Raw genomic sequence first — 24,134 nt, forward strand, 5'->3', positions numbered from 1 at the left:
CTCACTGGGCAGTCACTGGAATGCCACTTATGCTCCGATGCTGTGGGAGTGTTCTCAGTGCTGGGGTCTGTCAGCCCAGTGGTTCAGAAGTGTCTTAGTCTGTTTGGGCTGCTATAACAGAAATACCATAGACTGGGTAGCTTAGAAAGAACAGAAATATATTTCTCACAGTTCTGGATGCTGGAAAGTCCAACGAAAAGGCACCAGCAGATTTGGTGTTTGGTGAGGGCTGGCTCCCTAGGTTGATGTCTTTTCTCTGTAGCATCACATGTAACCGCATGGCAGAAGGGGCTAGATGGCTCTCTGGGGTCTCTTTTTTAAGAGCACTAATCCCAGTCATGAGGGCTCCACTGTCATGACCTAAGCACCTCCCAAAGGCCCCGCCTCCATATACCATCATACCCTATACCATCGCATGGGGAGACATACACATAACTAGATGAGATGGGGGCAGGATCTTGCTCAGTTACCCCCTTCTGTCATAATTTGTTTTCCATCTGCCTGTCAAGGGCACTGGGAAAAAGCCGTGCAGCGATCCCAGTGTCCGTTCGCTTAGCAGACATTGTGCACCTGCTGAGCATTGGGTGCTGGCAGCAGACGGTTTGGCCCTCACACGGTACATGATGCAGTCAGGTGAGCTAGGCAGTTACACTATGGTGAGGGCAGTTACACTATGGTGAGGTCGGTGCTAAGATGAGAGAAGTACAGGGTGCTGTGGGAGCACAAACAAGGGGACCTGACTGAGGTTGGGGGGGTCGGGGAAGGCTTCCTGGGGGCCGTGCAGTCCAAGCTAGACCTGAGGCTGAGTGGAAGGGGCCAGAGCACCTGAAGGCAGTGCAGTTCTTCAGAGTGGGGGCAGGGGCTTCGGGGCGGCATCGAGCAAAGCCCAGGGTAATGGTGAGGCAGCATGGCGGTGTGGGGATATGGCGAGGTGACGTGGGAAGCAGGGGGGTGGCAAGAGACCCGGCGGGAGCAGCAGACAGGGCCAGATCAGGAAGGGCCTCGGGAAGGTGCACAGGGTGCTTAAGAGCCCGGACTCTGGAGCCAGGCTGCCTGCTCCCTATCCCGGCTCTGCCGTTTGCTAACTCTGTGACTGGTAAATGACGAGGAGTAAGTGAGACTGTGTTTGAAAAGTGATCAGAACAGTGCCTGGCATGTAGTGAGAACTTTGTCAGTTATTTGTTAAGTAAAAAGCATGTAAGTAAATGATGGCAGTTAACATTCGAGAATTCGTCGTGTCCCAGCCACCATTCTTAGCACTGTTTGTGTTTTAATTCATTTAATCCTTGCAGCCATCACATGAGGTGCATACTGTTGTTATCTCCATTTTAAGGGTGAGGAAACTAAGACCCAGAAAAGTTCGTTTGCCTGGGGTCACAAAGCTGGGAAGAGGTAGGAACCAGCACTTTCTTGTCCTGGAACCCAGGCAGCCTTGCTCCCAAGCCCTGCTCCTAAGTGCCACACTCCGGCCGCAGTAGGGAATCGGAACCTTCAGCCCGGCGATAGCAGGGAGCCGTGGTGGTGGACTCTGGCCCTCTCAGACTTGTGACTGTGGAACTCCTTTGACCATTTGGTGCCCCTTTTTCCATCTCCACCGCCAGACACCTACAGGAATGCGGAATTGGACCCTGTCACGACAGAAGAACAGGTTCTGGATGTGAAAGGTTACCTCTCCAAAGTGAGGGGCATCAGCGAGGTGCTGGCCCGGCGGCACATGAAAGTGGCTTTTTTTGGCCGGTGAGTCCTTGGAGCCCTCACGCCTTCTTTCTTCCCGGTGGGAGGGGTGGAGGGAGGGAGCGCCTTGTGCAGGATCACAGTCTGAGCCCCAAGGCAGGGAGCAGCTGGCGTGCCTCAGAGTTCATCGCTCTCCTTTGTTTTTTTAATTTTTAAATGTGGTAAAATACCCATAACAGACAATTTACCGTCATCACCATTCTGTTTTTTTTTTTGTGTGAGGAAGGTCAGCCCTGAGCTAACATCCATGCTAATCCTCCTCTTTTTGCTGAGGAAGACCGGCTCTGAGCTAACATCTAATGCCAATCCGCCTCCTTTTTTTTTTTTCCCCCCAAAGCCCCAGTAGATAGTTGTATGTCATAGCTGCACATCTATTCTAGTTGCTGCATGTGGGACGCAGCCTCAGCATGGCTGGAGAAGCGGTGCGTCGGTGCGCGCCCGGGATCGAACCGAGGTCGCCAGTAGCGGAGCTCACACCCTTAACCGCTAAGCCACGGGGCCGGCCCCCATCATCACCATTCTTAAGTGTACAGTTCAGTAGTGTTAAATACATTCACATTGTCGTGCAGCCATCACCACCATCCATCTCTAGAACTTCTTTATCTTGCAAAACTGAAACTCTGTCCGTTAAATGACAACTCTTGTTCCCTTCTCCCAGCCCCTGGCAACCACCATTCTGTGTCTATGAATTTGACTACTCTAAGGGCCTCATATAAGTGGAATCATACAGTATTTTGTCCTTTTGTGACTGGCGTATTTCACTTAGCATAATATCCTCAAGGTTCATCCAACTTGTAGCATTTGTCAGAATCCCCTTCCTTTTTAAGGCTGAATAATATTCCTTTATGTATAGATACCATATCTTGTTTATCCATGCATCCATGATGGACACTTGGGTTGCTTCCACTTTTTGGCTATTGTGGATAATGCTGCTGTGAACATAGGTATACAAATATCTGTTCAAAACCCTACTTTCAATCCTTTTGGATATATATTCAGAAGTGGAATTGCTGGATCATATGGTAATTTTATTTTTAATTTTTTGAGGAACCATATTGTTTTCCATAGCTACTGTACCATTTTATATTCCCACCAGCAGTGTACAGGGTTCCAGTTTCTTCACACCCTCCCAACACTTGTTTTCTGTTTCTTTGATAGTAGCCACGCTCATGCGTGTGAAGTGGTATCTCATTGTAGTTTTGATTTGCATTTCCCTAATGAATAGTGATGTTGAACATCTTCTCATGTGCTTGTTGACCATTCTTATACCTTTGGAGAAATGTCTATTCAAGTCCTTTGCTCATTTTTAAATTAGGTTGTTTTTGTTGTTGTTGACTTGTGGGAATTCTTTATGTATTCTGAATATTAATCCCTTATCAGATGTATGATTTGTAAATATTTTCTCTCATTCTGTGAGTTGCCTTTTCATTCTGTTGACTATGTCCTTTGCACAGAAGTTTTTTATTTTGATATAGTCCATTTTATCTGTTTATACTTTTGTTTCCTATACTTTTGGTGTCACATCCAAGAAGTTGCTGAATCCAATGTCGTTAGGCTTTTCCCCTATGTTTTCTTCTAAGTTTTATAGTTTTAGCCATCAGATCTCCTTCTTATTCCCCTTTGAGGTCTAGTAGGCACCTCTGAAATGTTTTCCACACCACTACCAATTGTCCAGTTCTCAGTGGACACTGACTGGGTGTCCTACAAATTGAACTCACTTCTGCACTATCTGCCTGGAAGTAGTGTCAGCTCCTGCAGGTTAAGGGCTCAGTCCCACAAGACTGCCCTCACTTCAGATGCCATTTGGAAACCTGAGCTTCTGACCGACTGACCATAAATCGGAGGTTCCCACGACCTGCCCCTCGAGTTTGATTAATTTGCTGGAGTGGCTAACAAAGCTCGGGGAAACATTTACTGACGTTTACCAGTGTACTATAAAGGATGTGATAAAGGGTACAGATGAACAGCCAGATGAAGAGGTCCACAGGGTGAGGTCCAGGAGGGTCCCGGGTGCAGGAGCATCTGTCCTCATGGACCTCAGTTGCAGCACCCTCCAGGCATGTGGATGCGTCATCTACCCTGAAGCTCATCACATCTCATTGTTCAGGAGTTCTTAGGGAGCTTACTCCACAGCCCCACTTCTTCTTTTCCCCCGAGGTTGGGGATGGGGCTCAAAGTTCCAGCCCTCTGATCACCTGGTCTTTCTGGTGACTGGCCCATCCTGAGGCGATCTAGGGGCCTCACCCTGAGTCACCTCAGCAGCATAAACAAGTGTGCTCAAGAGGGGCTCCTTATAAATGACAACAGACACTCCCATCACTCAGAAAATTCCAAGGGTTGTAGGAGCTCTGTGCCAAGAACTAGGGACAAAGACCAAATATGTTTCTTCTTATACCATAGCACCTTTAAAAAAATTAAAATCCAGTACAGGAAAAAAGGCATGGGGGCAGGTCGGATGCTCTGTACTCTGTGGGACCCTGAGGGGTAGGCGGTGTGCCTTGAGTCCTGCCCCTAGTGACCTGTGAGGTGTGGCCATCTGGGCTGTCCTTTCTTCATCCTCGTCTCAGAGGTGTGGCCCTCACTTTGCTGAGTCTGCTGAGTAGAGCTGTTTTCAAGAACTGGGATACAGAAAGGGGCCAGAGGGGCTGGCCCCATGGCGTAGCGGTTAAACGCTCACGCTCCACTGCTGGCGGCCTGGGTTCAGATCCCGGGCGTGCACCGACACACCGCTTGTCAAGCCATGCTGTGGCAGCGTCCCATATAAAGTGGAGGAAGATCAGCACGGATGTTAGCCCAGGGCCAGTCTTCCCTCGGCAAAAAGAGGAGGATTGGCATGGATGTTAGCTCAGGGCTGATCTTCCTCATGCACGCGCGCACACACACACACCACACACACACACACACACACACACACACAATAAATAAATAAATAAATAAATATTAAAAAAAAGGGGGGGGGGCCGGAAGGCAACAGTAATCTCCCCGGTAGCCAGCAGTTACCAGCTGGTTCTGCTGGGGTGAGAAGGAGCATGGTGGGAGAAGAGCAGCAAAACAGGCCTTTTGTGCAAAACCAAGGACATTGGGGTCATCCAGCTGTGGTCGCACCCTGGGGGTGAGTCAGTGGTTTCAAGTAGAAGAGGAGTGGGTTATCCTTCAGAGACAGACAGGTGGTCTCCATAGTGATGCTGAGAGGCTTGCGATCAGGGGCGGGCCTACTTGAGGACAGGTTAAGTGTCTGCGTGCTGGCACGGCGCTGTGTGAGCCCCTTACAAGTTCGTTTGCAGTGATGAACCAGGAGCACATGACAGGCACGGGCCAGTGGCGTTTGTCCATCCGTTTTCATAAACAGAGTGTCCACTCTGCCTGTCTGGGCACTGGTGTCACTGCAGAGAACAAGACTCTGGACTTCCAGCCGGTTACCTCGTCAGGAAAACCCGGAATGCGGGTGTGGGTAGCCTCACTGACAGCCAGTATCTGCTCATAGGACAAGCAATGGGAAGAGCACCGTGATCAACGCCATGCTCTGGGACAAAGTTCTGCCCTCTGGGATCGGCCACACCACCAATTGCTTCCTGCGGGTAGAGGGCACGGATGGCCACGAGGCCTTCCTCCTCACAGAGGGCTCCGAGGAGAAGAGGAGCGTCAAGGTGAGGTGCCGTGGCGGGAGCGTGGTGGGACGGTGCCCGTGTTGCATGTTGGCCTGACCTTCAGCCCTTCCGGGTTGGGTCCGGGCTTAGACCAGCCAGCATGCCTGTTGTGACAGGACCGGCAGGAGAGGGCAGTGCCCCTGCAGTGGATACAGGAAGCCCTGTTCTAGCCTAGCTGTTGAGGAGAGGCGAGTTCCAGGGAGGGTCTGAAACCCGGAGCATCAGCAGTCAGGAGTCTTGAGCTCTGTGTGTTGCAAAGCAGGCTGCCTAACTTCTCTTGGCAATGAAGGGAGTATGTGCCTCGTTCTTTTCTGGGATGTTGCCAGAGAGCGATTCCTGCATTTGCTCTGTGAGTCTGACATGTCAGCTAGGGGCTGGTACATTTTTATTTTACTGAGAGCCAGTTGCATTCTTGTTTGGGGCCAGATGCTCATTTTGGTCATAAAGAATTAATGCAGAACACCCTCAGCTTTAGGATGACATCCAAGAAAGACACTTAAAGGAGGAGTGAAGAATAGTTGGTTCTTATTGACAACTCCCAGTTCTTGACTTTTTATGTGTGAAATGAAAGAAAAAGGGGTAGCAGATTGGGCAGCACTCTTGGGCCACTGTGCCGCAGCCAGGCAGCACGGGCAATCTCCTGGCTGGTGGCTCTTCCTCAGCCCTGATCTGTCTTTCCCTCCTCCCCATCAGACTGTGAACCAGCTGGCGCATGCCCTCCACCAGGACGAGCAGCTGCATGCCGGCAGCCTGGTGAGTGTGATGTGGCCCAACTCCAAGTGCCCACTGCTGAAGGATGACCTCGTGCTGATGGACAGGTGAGAGGGAAAGTGCCTCCCTAGGAGGTCCAAACTGGGAGGGCACCAGGTTTCCATTTCTGGATCATCCAGGCCAGGGTCCCCCAGGCCCTGTCGCTGCTCTGCTTAAGTATTACTGCCTTTCAGTCTGGCTCAACCAAACCCTCCTGCCTCTTGGGTTTCCTCTAGGGTCCGTACTGTACCCATTGGCATCAGTGCCCTGAAAATGTCCCAGTGATGGTCTCTAGAGGGGTAGGAGGGACACTCAGAAGTTGGGAAGGTTCTCAGCCTCAGCCCACTGTTAGTATGTGTGTTGGCGGTGGGAGCTTATGGTGGTGGGGTCCGTGGGCTACATGTTGGGTTTTATTTCTCTTGAAGGAGCACTTTGCCCCTGCTTTGTGCACAAGTTATAACTATACTAAGAAATACAGTACTGTAATGTTTACTGGACTCACATAAATACAAATGTGATATCCCCTTAATCGTGTATCCCCAAAGTAAAATGACAAATCATTATGTTTTTATAAAAGTGATAGATGCATGTGGCAAAAAACACATTTTCAGACAATCTGGAAGGTTATGAAATAAAAAGTAAAAATTCCTCTGATAAGGACCAGGCCCAATTTCTGTCCCCTCTCTGGCTTTCTCCTCCTTTGCCTGGCTGCATCAGGTCTGTCAGAGCAAGAAAGGTAGGGCCCGTGCTCTGTGTGCCTGATGATGGTTTACCCTGTCCCCTAGCCCTGGCATCGATGTCACCACAGAGCTAGACAGCTGGATTGACAAGTTTTGCCTGGACGCTGATGTGTTTGTGCTGGTGGCCAACTCGGAGTCCACCCTGATGCAGACGGTAACCCCTCCTCCGCCTTTCCTCACACTCCTGGGGCCTCGGCTGGCACTGCGCCTCCTCCACTGAGGTCTTTCCCCTTGTCCAGGAAAAGCAGTTCTTCCACAAGGTGAGCGAGCGCCTGTCCCGCCCCAACATCTTCATCCTGAACAACCGCTGGGACGCATCCGCCTCGGAGCCCGAGTACATGGAGGAGGTTGGTGCCTCTCTTTTCAGGGCTTTGGGGATGTCGCCGCCTGTGAGCACCATCTACCCAGGGCCACTTCATCTACTCCCAGGCCACACGAGGTCTGTGACTCCCTGGAGGAATTTCATCGCCAGAGGTTTCCCAAGTGTTCCCTGGGGTCACTGTGGTTCTTCTGGTGGCTTTACAAACACTCTCTTCTCTTCTCCCATTCATTTTGCCGGACGCCTCTGCTCTTTGAGAGGCTTTCATCTGGGTCTGAAAAGCGTCCCCACCGCGTTAGCTTCACCTTTGTTTGGGGCCAGTGCTCGCTTTGGTTCATAAAGTACTAGTCATTAAGGAATAGGCTTGGCTTTAGGAAGCCATCCAAGAAAGATGCTTAAAAGAGGAGCAGAGAGTAATTCGTTCTTACTGACAACTCACAATTCTTAATGTTTTATGTGTGAAATGAAAGAAAAAGGAATAACAGATTGGTAGTATTGGATGCTAAAGTCTGCAGTCAGCAGGCTGACGCTGGGCATTGTGACTTTGGTAGATTCTTAACCTTTCTGGAAATTCGGTTTCTTCACCTGTGAGATGGATGTAATAAATAGAGTTGCTGAGAGGGTGAAATCTGTTAACATGGAGAAAAGCGCCTGGCACACGGTGGGTGTCCACAGCAGGCTGTTACCATTTGTAAGTTCTAACGGTAGAACCCTAGGGCTTCAGAGCTAAAGGATTGTCTGGTGGCCCCCACTCATTTTATAAACGAGGCCCTGGGAGGACTCGACTTGTCAGTATAGAGCCCAGGTTTAGGTTTCTTTCTTTCTGGGGCACCAAAATGAGACACTCTATAGGCTCTAACAAGAGGCAATTTGGGGCATGTTTAAGCATTTTTGCTTGTATATGCATGAAATATCTTTGGCAGGCTATAACCCAGAAAACCCCAGATATTGATTCTGGGGAGCTTCGTGGCTAGAGAACAGAGATGGTGGAGATGGTTTGTGTGTTTGTACCTTGTGAATACTGAACAATGTGAATATATCACCTTATTTTAGAAAAGAGGCAGTTGGGGGCTGTGGGCTCCATCAGGAGGGGCCCACCCACATGCCACCTGGTCACATGCACCTGTCTGCTTGGGCTCCAGGTGCGGCGGCAGCACATGGAGCGTTGTACCAGCTTCCTGGTGGATGAGTTGGGCGTGGTGGATCGAGGCCAGGCTGGAGACCGCATCTTCTTTGTGTCTGCCAAGGAGGTGCTCAACGCCAGGATCCAGAAGGCCCAGGGCATGCCCGAAGGAGGTGACGCTGGAATAAACTTCTCTTTTCCCTGATGTTTGAGACGTTTGGTCTAATGCTAAGTCAGCTGGTAGAAAATCGTTCTGAGATTGAGATGATGAGAAGGGCCTTGAGTGAGCAGCTCTTTGCTTCCTAGCCAGTGTTTAGCCAGGTGCCCAGTAGTCTTGGCTTTGGGGATTTTCACCATTTTCCTTCACTGCCAAGTTATTTCCAGACTAATGCGGTGCAATTCTCCTAGGGGGCGCTCTTGCAGAAGGCTTTCAAGTGAGGATGTTTGAGTTTCAGAATTTTGAGAGGAGGTTTGAGGTGAGTCCTTTGATTCTGGTATCTGGCGATTCTGTGCCTCCCCAGCTCTCACTGGCCATGAGCCTGGCCCTTTGCTGGGGACCTCTGGTGGCCTCGGCATCCCTCAGCGCCTCTTGTCTGTTCCAGGAGTGCATCTCCCAGTCTGCAGTGAAGACCAAATTTGAGCAGCACACGGTCCGGGCCAAGCAGATTGCGGAGGCAGTTCGCCTCATCATGGACTCTCTGCACATCGCGGCCCAGGAGCAGCGGTAAGGACCCGAGACCACGGACAGGCGGAGGGGAGTGCTGAGAAGTGCTGGCCGCATCCCTACCGGGGCTGTGCCCAGGTCAGAGCCCTGCCTGCTGAGCTGGGTTTCTGGGTTCCCACCAGGCCGCGTTAGGTCCACGTGGAGCAGCCTATTGATCAGGGCCGTTGGGTGCCTGTCCATCTCACCTGGCCTGTGCAGTGTGCTTCAAAAATGCCACCCCCACAAGCCCGCGTCGGAGGCCTCAGTCCAGCACCACATGGCAGCCCTTCTCAGAGCCTAAAGCAAAACACGTTTTTTTAAAAATAACTTTTTTTTGGAGAAATTAAAATAGAGGAAAGTACAAAGAATAATATAAAAATGCTTTGCTTCCACCACACGGAATTGATGTCAGTGTTTGCTCTACATTAAAGTTAAAATAGGGGCCGGCCTGGTGGCGCAGTGGTTAAATGCATGTGCTCCGCTTTGGCGGCCCATGGTTCGCAGGTTTGGATCCTGGGCGCACACCAACGCACCGCTTGTCAAGCCGTGCTGTGGCGGTGTCCCATATAAAAAAAATGTAGAGGAAGATGGGCAGAGATGTTAGCCTAGGGCCAATCTTCCTCGGCAAAAAGAGGAGGATTGGCATTGGATGTTAGCTCAGGGCTGATGTTCCTCACACACAAAAAAAATAAAGTTAAAATAAAACACAAGTGTTAAATACCCTTTGATTCTTCAGCGTCTGTCCCAGTGTCACTCTGCCCCTTCCTCAGAGGCAACTATGATCATGAATTTGGCATGTAGTCTTCTTTTTATTGATTTTTTTTTTTTGAGGAAGATTGGCCCTGTGCAAACATCTGTTTCCCATCTTCCTCTTTTTTCTTTTTTCTCCGCAAAGCCCCGGTACGTAGTTGTGTGTCATAGTTGTAGAGTTGTAGCTCTTCTATGTGGGACGCCGCCTCAGTATGGCTTGATGAGCAGTGAGGAGGTCTGCGCCCAGGATCTGAGCTAGCCAACCCCAGGCTGCCAAAGTGGAATGCTCGAACTTAACCATGACGCCACTGGGCCGGCCCCTGGTGTGTAGTCCTATCATCTCTTTTAAAAAGGACTTTTTATGTAAATCCTGAAGATTACATAATGTTGCTCTGTACGTGCTTTAAATGTACAGGTGGAGCATCATGCTGTATGTGCTTCTGCGCCTGGCTTTCCAGTCAGGGTCGTTTTTGCCCTTTATCCTTGCTGATACGTGTAGTTGGAGTTTATGGCTATTAACCACTATAGAGTGTTCCACTGTAAATATTTCTCTTTTTCCCATTGATGGATTTTTAGATTTCATTTTTTTTGCTATTGCAAACCCTGCTGTAGGGGACAGCAGTTTACGTGTCCCCTTGTGCACATTTGTGAGAGTTTCTAGGATTAATTCCTGGAGGTGGTACTGTTTCGTCTCAGAGGATATGTGTTTTCAGTTTTACCCACTTTGCTTTGTTGCTTTCTGAAACATCTGAACCCATTCCTAGTCCCACCAGCTGTGGGTATATAGCTGGAGCTCCCTTTCCCCAGCCCTCACTGCTACTTCAGACTCAGTGATGTTTGCCAGGCGTCTGGGCAGGGAAGTACCTCTTTTTAATTTCATTTTCCTGATTACTGGTGAGGCTGAGCTTTTTTCCCTATGTTAATTGGCAGAACTTGTTCTAAACCCCCTGAAAGCACCCTCCACCTCTGTCACCACCACATCTTCCAAAAGGAAGACCTAAGGGTGAGTGGTTGGCGCCACCTTTCCCTCCTGCCTGGGACGGGGAAGAGCACGCCTCTGCGTATATGTGTGGAGCTGCCAGGCCCCCCTGGGCTCGCCATGGCCAGGATCACAGCAGGGGCCCACGAGGGCTTTCTGGTGTCCCCTCTAGCTCCTCTGTAAGCAGCGCCCTTCCTCTCAGGGTTTACTGCCTGGAAACGCGAGAAGAGCGGCAAGAGCGGCTGAGGTTTATTGACAAACAGCTGGAGCTCTTGGCGCAGGACTACAGACTGCGGATTAAACAGATCACGGAGGAAGTCGAAAGGCAGGTGAGAAGCAGGAAGGAAGCACTTTGGGGAGATTTGGACTCAGGGTAGAGTCCAGGGTGCTGGGAAAGTGAAAAGCAGACATCCCCATCTTAGGGGGCTTCTCAGCCTTCCGGAAGGAAGTTGGGGCCCTGATTGAAGAATGTAGAGCCTGCTCTGCGTTCCTCGTTCCGTTGTGTGACCCTGGGCAAGTCCCCGCTCTGGACCTCCTCCTCCATATCATAGATGAGTGTTGGGCCAGCCAGTCTGATGTCCCTTCTGCCTCAAAAGGTTTAATTCCACAGCTGAGCTGAGGAAACTGCTGGTTTGAGAGGAAGGATATACCGTCTGTTAGAATCTATGAGACATTCTCCAGGTGCTGCAGAACTGAACCACATTCTTCCTTGATATTTAACAGCCTGCTTGCTTCTGCTATAGGTGTCCACTGCGATGGCGGAGGAGATCAGGCGCCTCTCTGTGCTGGTGGACGAGTACCAGATGGATTTCCACCCTTCTCCAGTAGTCCTCAAGGTTTATAAGAACGTGAGTCATTAAGCAGCAGGTGCTCTGGGCAGGGACCCCTCTTAATTCCTTTTGGCTACTGGATGGAATCACTGAGCAGACAGTGATTTAGCCCTTGCTGGTCCGTGTCAGGGTCCCTCACCGAGGGAGACGAGACCCAGACCTCATGCAGCCTTCTGCAGTCACCTGGTGGGCATGGGCTGCCCAGCCTCAGATTTCCTTGTCCGTTGGCTTCCCAGAAGGAACCCCTGATGGGGGATGCTGCTTTTCTTAACCTCTCTCTTCTGGTTGCAGGAACTACACCGCCATATAGAGGAAGGACTGGGCCGAAATATGTCCGACCGCTGCTCCACGGCCATCACCAGCTCCCTGCAAACCATGCAGCAGGAGATGATAGGTCAGTGGCGCAGGGGGACTCAGAACCTGGGGCTCTGGGCTGGCCAAATGGTGAGTCAACTCGATACCTTTGGGTTCTGGGTGTATGTTGTGAGTTCATCCCATATGTAGACTCCAGGAGCTGTGAGGCTATCATAGGCTGAGAGTTTGGCCTGGTCCTTAAATCTACACGAGGCTTAAATGTTAGCAGGTGTGGCGCCTCTGTCTGCATACCCCTGGGGAGAGCTGGGCAAGGCTGTTCTTGGGGCCCAGGAACCTATTCACTAGTGTGGTCTGAGCGAGGCACTCCCAGCCCCACAGGCCCTCTCATCCAGGCCTGGTTGGGCAGAACCACAGCGTCCTTGGCGCTAGCTGGCTTGGCGCTGGTGTGACACAGGGCTGAGCTGATGAGCATTCTCCGTTTTTGTTCCTGACAGATGGTCTGAAACCCCTCCTTCCTGTGTCTGTGCGGAGTCAGATAGACATGCTGGTCCCTCGGCAGTGCTTCTCCCTCAGCTACGACCTGAACTGTGACAAGCTGTGTGCTGACTTTCAGGAGGACATCGAGTTCCATTTTTCTCTCGGGTGGACCATGCTGGTGAATAGGTTCCTGGGCCCCAAGAACAGTCGCCGGGCCCTGATGGGCTACAACGACCAGGCAAGCAGAGTCCCTCCCCGTGGGCATTGTGGGAGGTCAGTCTGCTCTCTGCCTCCAGACACATAGCCGTTCTCGAGGTCAATAGCCGTGGCATGTGTGCCACCACGTAGACACCACATTCAAGGTTTTTTGCCACAAATCAACCTAGCCTTATCCTAAGAGCTAATATTTGTGAAATTACAAATGCTAGCTGTGTTTTTTCCTAATATATGTTAAAATATGTAACTGTTAAATATAGATGACTTACATCTATCCATATAGCACTGTTTTAAAATGTAGATTTTAAAACCCCCATCTCTATGCCTCTTGAATTATCACATGTACTGTTCTTGGCACACGTCCCACACTTTGGGGAACTGTGCTGAAGCTTTCCAGGATGGCCGCTGCTTGTATTTTGTGGTATCCCACAATGCTCACCATTCAGCTGGCAGGTCTGTTCTGAAGCTTAAATCCTTCTTTGCTTCGTGTGAAACTCATTTTCCCTCTTTTTGCCTTTTGGAAATTGAAAAGCCGTTCTCTGTGTCCCTGTTCTAGGACTCACAGCCTTGAGGGTTACTGAGGGTCGAAGGAGAGACCTGCCACATTCTTCTTACCCCTCCCCTTGTTTCTTTCTTCAGGTGCAGCGTCCTGTCCCTCTGACGCCAGCCAACCCCAGCATGCCCCCACTGCCGCAGGGCTCCCTCACCCAAGAGGAGCTCATGGTTTCCATGGTCACTGGCCTGGCCTCCCTGACGTCCAGGACCTCCATGGGCATTCTCGTAGTTGGAGGAGTGGTCAGTGACAAGCCCTGCTCGGGAAGGGGGCGGTGGGGTGGAGGACAGGCGAGTGGGGCCTGAAGGGCACAGTTCTGCATTGGCCCAGCGCTTCATAGTGGACATGGCCTTTCCATGGCCATCAGTGACTTTTCTCTTCACTGTGATCTCGTGGGGAGCTGTGCCACCTCAGCCCTTTAACATGTATTTATTGACTTAAGTCCCACTCAACTAACATGATGTTTAAATAGCACTATTCCCATTTTACAGATGAGGAACATCTGGGGATGGTTTGCCAAAGACACACAGCTAGGATTTGAACTCTGGCCCCGTCTGACTCTAAGGCTGTGTTCTTTCCTCTGTAGGGCGTGCACTACATGATGGGTAGGGAAGTGACCTGAGAAATTGATAAACCTGGGTTCTAGAGAGGCAGGCATGCCCAGGAGTTTCCTATTTGTAGGTGAGGAAACTGAGAGCAAAACTTACAAGGGTTTAAGACAAAGGAGGCCAGGCCGGGCCTTGAACCCTCATTTCTCCATCTCCTGGTTTTATGGCCCTTTCGTTTCCACCCCAAGGCCTGAGGTCGCAGGCTGCCTTGATAACTGGGGTACTCCCCTCGTCCTGCCTCAAGACACACTGCAGCCAGTGTCATTTATACCTCGAATTTTCTCGAGGATGTGGGCAAGTTCTCTCTATCATGGACGTTTGAGTTGTGGAGTGGTGGCAGAAAGTAACTGTAACAGAGGCGAGGAACTGCATTCCCAGCTGTGACTAGGGTGGTACAGAGCCAAGCCCCTCTGCCTCCCGGTCTGCAGGTAGAACGTGCTCTGGTTCTTTCTTTGTAGACAGTGACCTGGTGGAGGGTGATTAGCTGAGACGCTGACGCTTGGTGGTTGTGTAGCCCTTGCACAATATCTCGTTTTACCCAGACAACCCTGTGAATTGGGTGGAGACCGTTATGCCCATTTTGTGAGGAAACAGGTGTATAGAAACTCGCCCAAGGTCACACAGCCTGGATGGCAAGCAGCACCCGAGCCTCGATTTCCAGCTCTGAGTCCAGTGCTCTTTGACTATGACCACACTGCCTCGAACCAAAGTATCCAACCCAGACCAAAAGAAGCCGTCTGCTGAGGAATGCTGTGTGGAATTCTGCTTGTTGTCAGTGTCATCAGAATGGGGTGTTGCTTTAAGAATTCTGTATGCCTGGATCTGTGCTTCTGGTCCCAACCCCCATGCTTTGCACAAGTCCCGTCATGGAGCCAACGCTAAGTTTTCCTCATTTTCAAACTAGCGACAGTCCCTGCCCTTCTGGCCTCAGTGGGATCAAAGGTGTTCTGAGTAGAAACATAAGGGCTCCTAGACTGGGGGTCTTGGGAAAGTCCTGGCAGCCACAGGCCCAGGGGCTGGGCACTGGGATGGATGGCAGAGAGGCGGCGCCGGGTGACCGCTGTGCCTCTGCAGGTGTGGAAGGCGGTGGGCTGGCGGCTCATCGCCCTCTCCTTTGGGCTCTATGGCCTCCTCTACGTCTACGAGCGTCTGACCTGGACCACGAAGGCCAAGGAGAGGGCCTTCAAGCGCCAGTTTGTGGAGTATGCCAGCGAGAAGCTGCAGCTTGTCATCAGCTACACCGGCTCCAACTGCAGCCACCAAGTCCAGCAGTGAGTGGCCCCATTAGCCCGAGGGGCCAGCACCGGCTCCCAGGGTTCAGGGCTTCCCTCTAGGTTCCCTTCTTACCTGGCCTGGAAACCACTGGGTCCTGAGTATCGTTTGACCATGGCCTTCAGGCTGCAGTGCCAACTTGAGGCTAGGGATGGGGCGGGGCATCTTTCCAGAGACACCTATGTCCTGGGCTGGGACCAGGTAGGCCTCTGGTCCCTGAATGAAGGAAGACATGGGAAGACAAGGGACATTCCTGGTAGGAGTTTTTAAAGCTTGCCTTGCAGGGCCCGGGTAGTGGATGTAGCTTTGAAATTCTAAGCCACAGCCCGTTCCTCATGGCACAGCTTAGGTCCAGTGGGAATGGATCCTGTGATCTCGGTGGTGGGGCACGAATTCTAGCTGCCTGCCTTCTGTTGCCATGTGGCAGGCCCTTTGCTAGGCATTTTGCACCTAATTTTTCATTTTCTTTTCCAACCCTTTGAGGTGAACATTGTTTTTATTGGCATCTCCTTTTTCAAAATGAGGACATTGAGACTTGAAGACTTGAAGTCCTTGTCCCCTGCCACTCGGCTGATTAGCAGCAGAGCCAGGATCTGAGTCTTGGTCTCTTGTGCCCAAGCCAGGGCACACTGTTCTGTGCTCCTGGTTCTCACACTATAGTGATGCTGAGTGTGTGGGGTGGTTGTAATGTCCATGGTCTCAGCAAGGGTAGGGAAGATTGTGCCAAACCAGGACTGGCACAGGGCTGAGCCACCAGCAGGGGACAGATGGGCCGGCGGCTGCCCTGCGTAGGGCAGATTTAGCTACCGACCACCATGGTTGGTCCCGACTCTCTCCCCCCCAGGGAACTGTCTGGGACCTTTGCTCATCTGTGCCAGCAAGTTGATGTCACCCGGGAGAACCTGGAGCAGGAAATTGCCGCCATGAACAAGAAAATTGAGGTTCTTGATTCACTTCAGAGCAAAGCAAAGCTGCTCAGGTGAGGCTGGCCTGGGCGGCAGGAGGCGGTGGGCTCTGGTGTGCGGCCCAGGCACATGGGGAGCTCAGCCGCTTGTCTGCGTCTTGGGCGTGGACACCAATATCTCCGGGGGGGGGGTTTAGCTCACTCGTTTGTTGGACGTTTGCCAAGCACCTACTGGATGCCAGATGTGGTGCCAAGCGCTGGAGGTTCAACAGCACAGAGTCACTGCCCCCAAGGTGCTTGCAGTCAGGGGCGTGGTAGCAGCAGAGGAACCAGGCGGTGCGGTACTGGGAGGGTTACAGCTCACAGGCACCTTCTGCTTAACTGCAGTGTCTCAGGCACTTGACACGAGCTGTCCCACTCAACCTTCAACATCCCTTCCGAGTTGTCTCATCATCTCCACTTTATAAAAAGGAAAATTGGGGCCTGCAGAGGTTAAGTAACTTGTCTGGAATCCCGCAGTAAATGGTCAAGCCAGAAGCAGAAGAATCCAGGTGTGCTTGGCTGCAGCGCCCTCTGACACTGCTGATTGTCCCTTCTTGTCTTCTGTGTGCCGGGGACACTGGTTAGACCCACCATACACATCTTACTCCATTTCTCTTTGAGCTCAGAGGAGGAGGCATACCAGCATTTTTACCCACAGGGAAGCTGGTTAGGCAGCAGGTAACTGGCAGAGCCCACGTTAGAAGGCAGATCTGTGTGGGTCTCTGTTGAAACTCCGAGTTTGCGGGAGAGACTGTCCATCTCGGGAGTCAGGAGTCCTGGCTGCTGGTCCAGGCACTCGTGTTCGGTAAATTGCTGAGCTTTCCTGTGTCTCCTTGTTTTCCTCTGTGAAATGGAGTAAGATTTCATGACGCAGCCGCAGAGCTGAGTGTAGAAGTCCTCGGCCTGCTCAGCCGAGATAACACCAGTACACGGGGACCCTGCGCTTCCTGCCCTTGCCCCTGACGTGAGCACCAAAGAGGAGCTGCATCCGAGGGCAGCAGCCCCTCAGCTGCTGAGTGGACTTTCCCTTCCCCTCCCAGGCTGCAGATCTGCCCTCCCCGCCCACCTCCCTGGGACAGCCATTTTCTGGGGCCACACACACTGCTCATCTTCTGGGAAGTCTCGAGGTGTTGGGGGTGTCTGTGCTGCTTGTCAGCCACAGGGACAGAGTGAACCTGAAAAGGGCTGAGTGTCAGCAGCCCAACCCCTTTCTTGACAGGCAGGAAAACTGGGTTCCTGACAGTTCAGGGGCTTGTCCGTGGTCCTGGGGTAAAGCCGACCCGGAGCTTGAGGGTCAGAAAAGCCTGCCTTTCGGCTCCACCGCTGATTAATCGTGTGACTGTAGGAAGTTATTTACCCACTCAGGGCCTCATTTTCCTCCTCTGTAAGATGGGGGTTATCGGGGGAGTAAAGGAGCTACACATCAAGTGTTCTAGCACAGCCCTTGGCATATAATGCAGATGTTACCTATTATCAGTTATTACCGTCATGAACCATTTCTCTGCAGGAATAAAGCGGGTTGGTTGGACAGCGAACTCAACATGTTCACGCACCAGTACCTGCAGCCCAGCAGATAGTGGGCGGCCCGCAGCCCAAGCGAGCCTGCATGGAGAAGGGGCGGCACGGCCAGCCGCGGGGGGGGCCTCCCACCAGGGCCCCACGTAGCGCCTGTCTGTTGCTGCCACTGTGAGAGTTGAAAGCACCCACTGTCTCGTACTGTTTTGAGCCCTTAAATGCTAGTTATTTTTCCTCCTCCTTTCCCTGCTGTTGCAGGAAGATCCTCAGCTCATAACCCTAAAGGAGACTTTTTTTAAACGATGACTATGGACAGCGTGGTACTAAGGAGTTCAGTCGCATCTTTTCTCTGCTGTTTCAGGTTCACTTGATTGATGAGGTGGTGGGACCTGCCAGCATTGCAGAATGCCTGGTGGGAGCCTTTAAGGGTATCGGGCAGACACCTCCTCCTCTGGCCAACACTAACACCGATCCGTGCACACGTGCCCTCCTTGCACCCCAGCACACCCTCCAGAAAGGCCGCCTTAGGGGATGCTTGGATTTTCTTCCCAGATTACATCAGAAATAGTCCCAGGAAGGCCGAGTCCATCTCAGGAGGACTTGTGGCTTGTGTGGCAGTTTGATCCTTCAGCTTTCCTGCTTCACCCCTTTTGCAGAGCCTTCCCGACACGTCTTTGTGGTGGGGCTCAGCATGCCTGGGGTTTTCTGCTAAGGCAGGTGCTGTGCCACGAGGGCTAGGAGAGATGCTGCAGAGGCAACTGGAGTAGTGAGAACAGCTTAAGGGGGACGGTTGTGGAGGGGTGCGTCCTGACGTCCTGCTGTCAGGGCCGGTGGCCCGTACTGTGATGAGGAGGGACTTGTCTCCCTTCTCGTCATTGTGTCGCTTGTTCTAGTTTTGGTCCTGGGCCTCTGTAGTCTGTTGTTGTTATTGGTGAAAGATGGTTTGGTCCAGATGGATAAAGGACGTGGTAGAAGGAAAGGTGGTGGCAGGCTGAGCAGAGGGGCCAAGATGGCTGGAGAATGTGGAGTCGACGCAGAACAGGGTCCTCCATTTGACCTTGCTCTGTGAGGGGCTCGTGAGGTCTGAGAACTCCTGTCCCACTAGCTGGACTGCATCCCTGTTATGGGAACAGACGTGTTCCCACCCTTCACCCCCGCGGTGGCCCAAGCTGCCATCGGCCACCCGTCCTCTGGACTGTCTCCTGGCCAGTGACGCTGCAGTTGGCTAGGAGACAGTGTGGGCACCCCAGCCCCTGTCCTCTCACCCTTCCCGATCCCCAGAGCCTCCAGCTGACACTCATTTGGCCTGATGTTGACTTTGAGAAATGTTTCCCGTTGTTGAGTTTGGGGATTGTTACTGGTTGAAGTGGGGGCAGGTTTCTGTCTCCAAGGTGTTAAGTCTGGGGCAAGCAGCATTTGGGTAACAGTTTTTGCAGCGCAGGTCAGAGAACTTCCTAGAAACAAGCAGCACCTCTCTCCCAGAAAGAGGTGGGGCTCAGACCGAGAGGTGGGGCTTGTCCTACTCTTGAATCTACCCCCTTCGGCTTCAGGGAAGTGAGTTGGTGGCCTCCGCTCACTGGTGGGTGGCCGCGCAGGTGGCATCCTCTCCAGGCACCCGCTGTCCTTCACGCCCTGTCTACCCTGTTGTGTGGAACACAGTGACGGGCTTTGCCGAGGTCGGGTGTGGTAGGAGGATGCTCTGAGCATTTTGCCAGGCCTGGATGGTAGTCCCCACACACAGCGTGTCAGGAGAAATCAGCGTCACACAATTCCAATGAATTTTGTGCTTTTTGGGGGAAAAAATTACTTAGAATAACTAAACATATGAATTTTTTGAATGTAGCCCCTGGGCAATGAATGGAATTTTGAGCTTCTTATACAATAAGTAAAATTAAATTTATACCACCGAGAGAGAGACTCTGAAAGAAGTGTGGCAAAAAGCACTTTAATTTAATGCTGCTAACTTTGTTCTCTGTTTTTATGTTCATTTGCTGGAGTGCAAGACATGCTTGACACAGTGAGTTTTTTCTCCGATGTATTTAAGGTGATATATTTGCCTGAATTACTCCTGTATCATTGCTGATAATATGGGGATCTAAAATAAAACCTCATTGGAAACCCTTTGTAGGAGCTCCTCAGTTTACTGTTCTTGTGCAGACTCTCTTTGACAAAAGCAAGCCTGCAGGCTATAGCTCGCGATGACCTTAACTTTGTTTAGGGGAAGTTTCCGCTGTAATCTGCTTGTGGGTTCTTCCTGTGGGTTCCTCTTACTCTTGGAAGGAATCTGATACTCTTAGAAGAACAAAAGGCGCAACTGATCTTTAAGGACCAGGAAACCTAGAGTGATTTCTTTACAGATTTCACTATAACTCTAAACCATTCATTTTTCACTTAAAAAGTAATGACTCAGACTAGTCCACCCTAGTTTGCCTTCTGAGAACTTGGTTGTAACCTTTTCTTTCTTTCTCTTTTTTTTTTTTCAAGGGCCCTGGCTGCAGGCAGGACTAGTCAGTTTCCCTGGCCAGGGCTCTGATGCCGCCGGCGCCTGCACTGTTCATCCATTTCAGAGGCCTCCGCTTCTCGGTGGATGGCAATTGCATCCTTCCTGATTTCCAGGCCACAAACTTGGGGCATCATCTTGGACTCCACTGTTACATGCTGCATCTAACTTGTCAGTTTCTGTCTTCAAAAGATATCTAGGGGCCGGCCCAGTGGCGTGGCATTTAGGTGCGCGCGCTCCACTGCGGCGGCCCGGGGTTCGGATCCCGGGCGCGCACCGACGCACCGCTTGTCAGGCCATGCTGTGGCGGCGTCCCATATGAAGTGGAGGAAGGTGGGCACGATGTTAGCCCAGGGCCAGTCTTCCTCAACAAAAAAAGAGGAGGATTGGCAGATGTTAGCTCAGGGCTGATCTTCCTCAAAAGAAAAAATATATACCTAGACCCTGACCGCTTTCCCCTCCATCACAACCTCGGCTCCGACCCAGGTTACTGCCCCTGACTCAGCCCCTTCTCCCACCCTTGCCCTCTTGTGCTTGTTTCAAGGCAGCAGCCAGAGTGACCTGGACATAGCTTTGAAAAAGAACTCAGCTTATGTACTTCTCCACTCAAAACTGCTCTGAGTCCCACCTCGACTCACCCACTGAGTCGAGAACCCAGTCCTGGCAGTGGCCTTTGGGGTCTGTACTGCCCCTGACTGCCCCTCGCTTCCTGGCTCCCTCGGCTTTGGGCACATGGGTTCCTTGCTGCTTCTTGAGATGGCTAAGCACACACCTCCTTAAGTCTTGGCCCTGCTGATCCTCTGCCGGTTCCTCAGATGTCACCACGGCTAACTAACTCCTTAACCTTCAAGTCTGCTAAGTGTCATCTCATTGTCGGGGTCTGCCCAGACCCCCCACTTAAACCCCTCTCTGCTTCCCTGCTCCCTGGGGCTTCTGAGTACCCTAACCCTGCAACGTACGTAACAGATGTGATTTCCTAACAGTCATCCTGTAACACATGATGTTTGTTTTGGGTCTCCACCTGCTGGACCATGAGCTCTGAAAGGCCTGGAGTTTTTGTTCTGTTTGTAGACCAGTACCAGGTGCAGAATCAGAACCCAGTAAATACTTGCTGAATTAACGAATCCTGTCATGATAACAGTCCACACATTCATCAGCTCTCTAGCGTTGGAGAAGAGAACTTACAGATGCTACTAGAAACTTCCTATGGGCAGGCATGGCACTAGGACCCTTCAAATGCTCAAATCCAGCAGCTGGAGGGGTGATGGAGCCTGGCTTGGAGCCTAAGCCCTAATTTCCTAAAGCCCAGTGGCTTTCAAACTTATTCATTTAACCCTGACCTACAATTGGAAACATATCATGATCCAGTACACACACGTATGTGTAAGTGAAACCAAAAATTTTAAATCAGCTATTACCGTTTTTCTGCATACACCGGCATTTTCTCGTGAAGAAGCTATTTGCAACCCACTAAGTTGTTCACCAGCTTGTCTGGGGTGGTGACTTGTAGTTTGAAAAAGGCTGTTCTACCCCCTGTTGCCTCGCTCAGCACCACCCAGTGCTTTGTTCCCAGTCAAGGCCAGACTCATTCCTGTGGTTTCTCGACCTGCCTCATCCACCCACTGAGAGTTCTGGGGAATCCGCGAGGCTGGGATTTCTGGCCTCCAGTGACAGAGTCCCCATTTAATCACCAAGAGTGTGTAGCCAGGAACGTACCTCTCTGTTCCCAGCGCTGAGCACTCCAGGATGTCAGCTAAGTTCACTGTGTTGTCCAGGACAGGGTTGTTTGTCTCTGAGTGAGACTCAGGCTTGAGATTAGAACAGCCAGCTTTTGAGAGCTTAGCATGTGCCAGACATTTCTATGCGTGAACCCAAGTCCCCTCAAAAACTCAGTGATCTCTTTTCCTCTGTACAAATGAGAAAGTTCATTAATTCCACAAAATATTTGAGGGCCTACTATGTGCTATTAAGCGTGGTTCTAAGCATTGGAGGTACAGCAGTGAATACGGTGGATAAAAGTCCCTGCCTTTGTGGAGCTTGTATGCTTGTCGGGGAGGATGGACAACAGGCAAAACCAATTGAGTAAAAGACAGTGTGTGTCAGCAGGTAAGGCCTATGGAGAGAATGGTGGGGGAGAAGAGTGGGGGAGGCCTCACTGAAAGGATAACATTTCAATGAAGCCCTGTGGGTATCTGGGCCCGGCATTCCAGGCAGAGGGAACAGCATGTGCAAAGCCCCTGAGGTGGGAGCATGCCCAATATCTTCAGGGAACAAAATGAGACTAGTGTGGCTGGAGCAGAGGGAGGGAGATGGAGAGTAGTAGGAGGTTAGGTGTGAAAAGGAACTGGGGGCAGACTGGGATCTTGCAGGCCACTGTGAGGACTGGCTTTACTGTGAGTGAGGTAGATGTCATTGGAGAGCTTTGAGCAGAGGAGTCACAAGAGCTGACTTATAGCTTTTTTTTTTTTCTTTTTTTTGGTGAGGATGATTCACCCTGAGCTAACATCCATACCAATCTTCCTCTATTTTTTTTTTTTGGTATGTGGGCTGCCAGCACAGCATGGCTGCTAACACAGCAGTGTAGGCCTGTACCTGGGAACAAAACCTGGGCCGCCAAAGTGGAACGTGCTGAACCTAACCACTAGGCCACGGGGGCTGCCCCTGACGTACATCTTAATGGGGTCCTAGGCTGCTGTGTGGAGAGTAGACAGCAGAGAATAAAGATGGAAGCAGGGAGACAGGCAGGAGGCGACTACAGTGTTCTAGGGAGGAGGGGATGGTGCCTTGGACCTGGGGGTTCTGATGGAGGTGGTGAAGAGTGGTCAGGTTCTGGAGACCTTTGGAAGGTAGATGCCGGGTGCCGACAGACTGGCTGAGTCGTGGGTGGCTGAGGTTTTGTCCTGGGCACTTGGTGCGAGGAGGGAAGCTGTGGAGGAGCTGGTTTGGGGGATCAGGAGTTCCACGTTGGACATGTTAACTTCAAGGTCCCTCTTGTGTAGTTGGATATGCGAACTTGGGGCTCAAGGGAAGTCTGGCCAGGAGATACACACTTGGGAGTCAGCACGTGGATGGTGCCTTGGCTGGGGCTCCCCAGAAAGCAGCCTAAAGCAGAGGCTCATGCGCCCTCGTTTTATTCTGCAGAACAGCCCCAGAGAGGACTGGTGAGGGGGGGAGCGAGAAGTGGGAAGGAGGGAGAGCCAGCAGCAGGATGCATTATGGAGTTGGCCACCACTAAATGTGACTGTGGAATCAACAGACTGTGGCCCTGAGAAGCCACGTAAAGGAGTCTCGGTGCCATTTCTTGGTGGGGAGAGGGGGAGGAATTTATCCTGTTTTCCTCTTCCCACTGGTTGAAGATTTGCCCCGGGGGGCATTGACTCTGCATTTCTGGGTTGCACACATAAACGCCTGGGCGCCAAGTTGGGGCCCATGGTGGACGGTGGAGGTGATGGGGAGGGTGCAGGGGCAGGGGCGTGGTGCGGGCAGGCTGTGCTTGCATCAGATCCCTCGGCCCACGCAGAACTGGAAGAAAAGGCGAGTAAGGCCGAGAGGGTCTGAAGGGGAGCAGAAGGCTTGCGTGAAATAATCCACCCCTCCAACCGCGCAGAGCTGCTCTTGCCCTTCTCTCTCTTCCCCGAGAGGGGAGGACGAAGTCCAGTGGAGCAGAGTCCTCTTCAGGGTGGTAGCCAGCACGATCTCAGCCTCAGAGGACTAGTGGCCCAGGCTGCAGACCCTGCTGCTGCAGCCAGTCCCTCATCCACCCCTATTCTAGATTTCCCTTATCCCAGTCTGATGCCGCAGCTGCTCTGGTTGTTTCCTGGTGGGGTGAGCCAGACCTTCATCCCCCCGTCCGAGCCCTTGGTTGTCTTGCCCTGGTTGGGCTGTGATTGCCACAGTTGCCATTTACTGCTATCAGTGGGTGTGGAGACACCAAGAGACGCCCAAGGGGGTTCTCAGCAAGGCCCCGCCCCATTGCAGAGCAGCAGCCCTGACTCCTCAAGGGGATCGGAATCTATTCCCCCGGCAATAAGGCAACTCTCTGCCTGCTGGTCCACCAGCAGGAGGGGCCCAAAGACCAGGTGTTGGTGACACCTTCAAGTTTGCTGGGACCCTGGGACCCTATTGTGTCCCCTGGCAGAAGCTTCCTGCCCCCAGGC

General features: G+C 51.8%; 1 protein-coding gene across 4 annotated transcripts in view; it reads left to right on the forward strand.

The window, feature by feature from the left end:
• MFN2 (mitofusin 2) overlaps positions 1-19,615 on the forward strand; it is a 28,381-nt gene extending 8,766 nt beyond the window's left edge. For 3 of the 4 annotated variants that reach the window (XM_058552916.1, XM_058552917.1, XM_058552915.1), the window contains 16 exons: positions 1,602-1,737; positions 5,219-5,381; positions 6,075-6,199; positions 6,917-7,025; positions 7,111-7,218; positions 8,333-8,486; positions 8,722-8,789; positions 8,916-9,037; positions 10,948-11,074; positions 11,489-11,593; positions 11,867-11,969; positions 12,385-12,605; positions 13,223-13,378; positions 14,819-15,015; positions 15,861-15,995; positions 17,470-19,615. In XM_058552916.1, coding sequence (XP_058408899.1) covers positions 1,602-1,737; positions 5,219-5,381; positions 6,075-6,199; positions 6,917-7,025; positions 7,111-7,218; positions 8,333-8,486; positions 8,722-8,789; positions 8,916-9,037; positions 10,948-11,074; positions 11,489-11,593; positions 11,867-11,969; positions 12,385-12,605; positions 13,223-13,378; positions 14,819-15,015; positions 15,861-15,995; positions 17,470-17,539 — 2,099 coding nt within the window. In that variant the 3' untranslated portion in view covers positions 17,540-19,615. The remainder of the gene's footprint in view (positions 1-1,601; positions 1,738-5,218; positions 5,382-6,074; positions 6,200-6,916; positions 7,026-7,110; positions 7,219-8,332; positions 8,487-8,721; positions 8,790-8,915; positions 9,038-10,947; positions 11,075-11,488; positions 11,594-11,866; positions 11,970-12,384; positions 12,606-13,222; positions 13,379-14,818; positions 15,016-15,860; positions 15,996-17,469) is intronic. The other variant, XM_058552918.1, reaches the window with a different exon arrangement.
• The last annotated feature ends 4,519 nt before the right edge of the window (positions 19,616-24,134 follow it).

This window comes from Diceros bicornis, chromosome 13 (assembly GCF_020826845.1).
Source record: "Diceros bicornis minor isolate mBicDic1 chromosome 13, mDicBic1.mat.cur, whole genome shotgun sequence".
Taxonomy (NCBI): domain Eukaryota; kingdom Metazoa; phylum Chordata; class Mammalia; order Perissodactyla; family Rhinocerotidae; genus Diceros; species Diceros bicornis.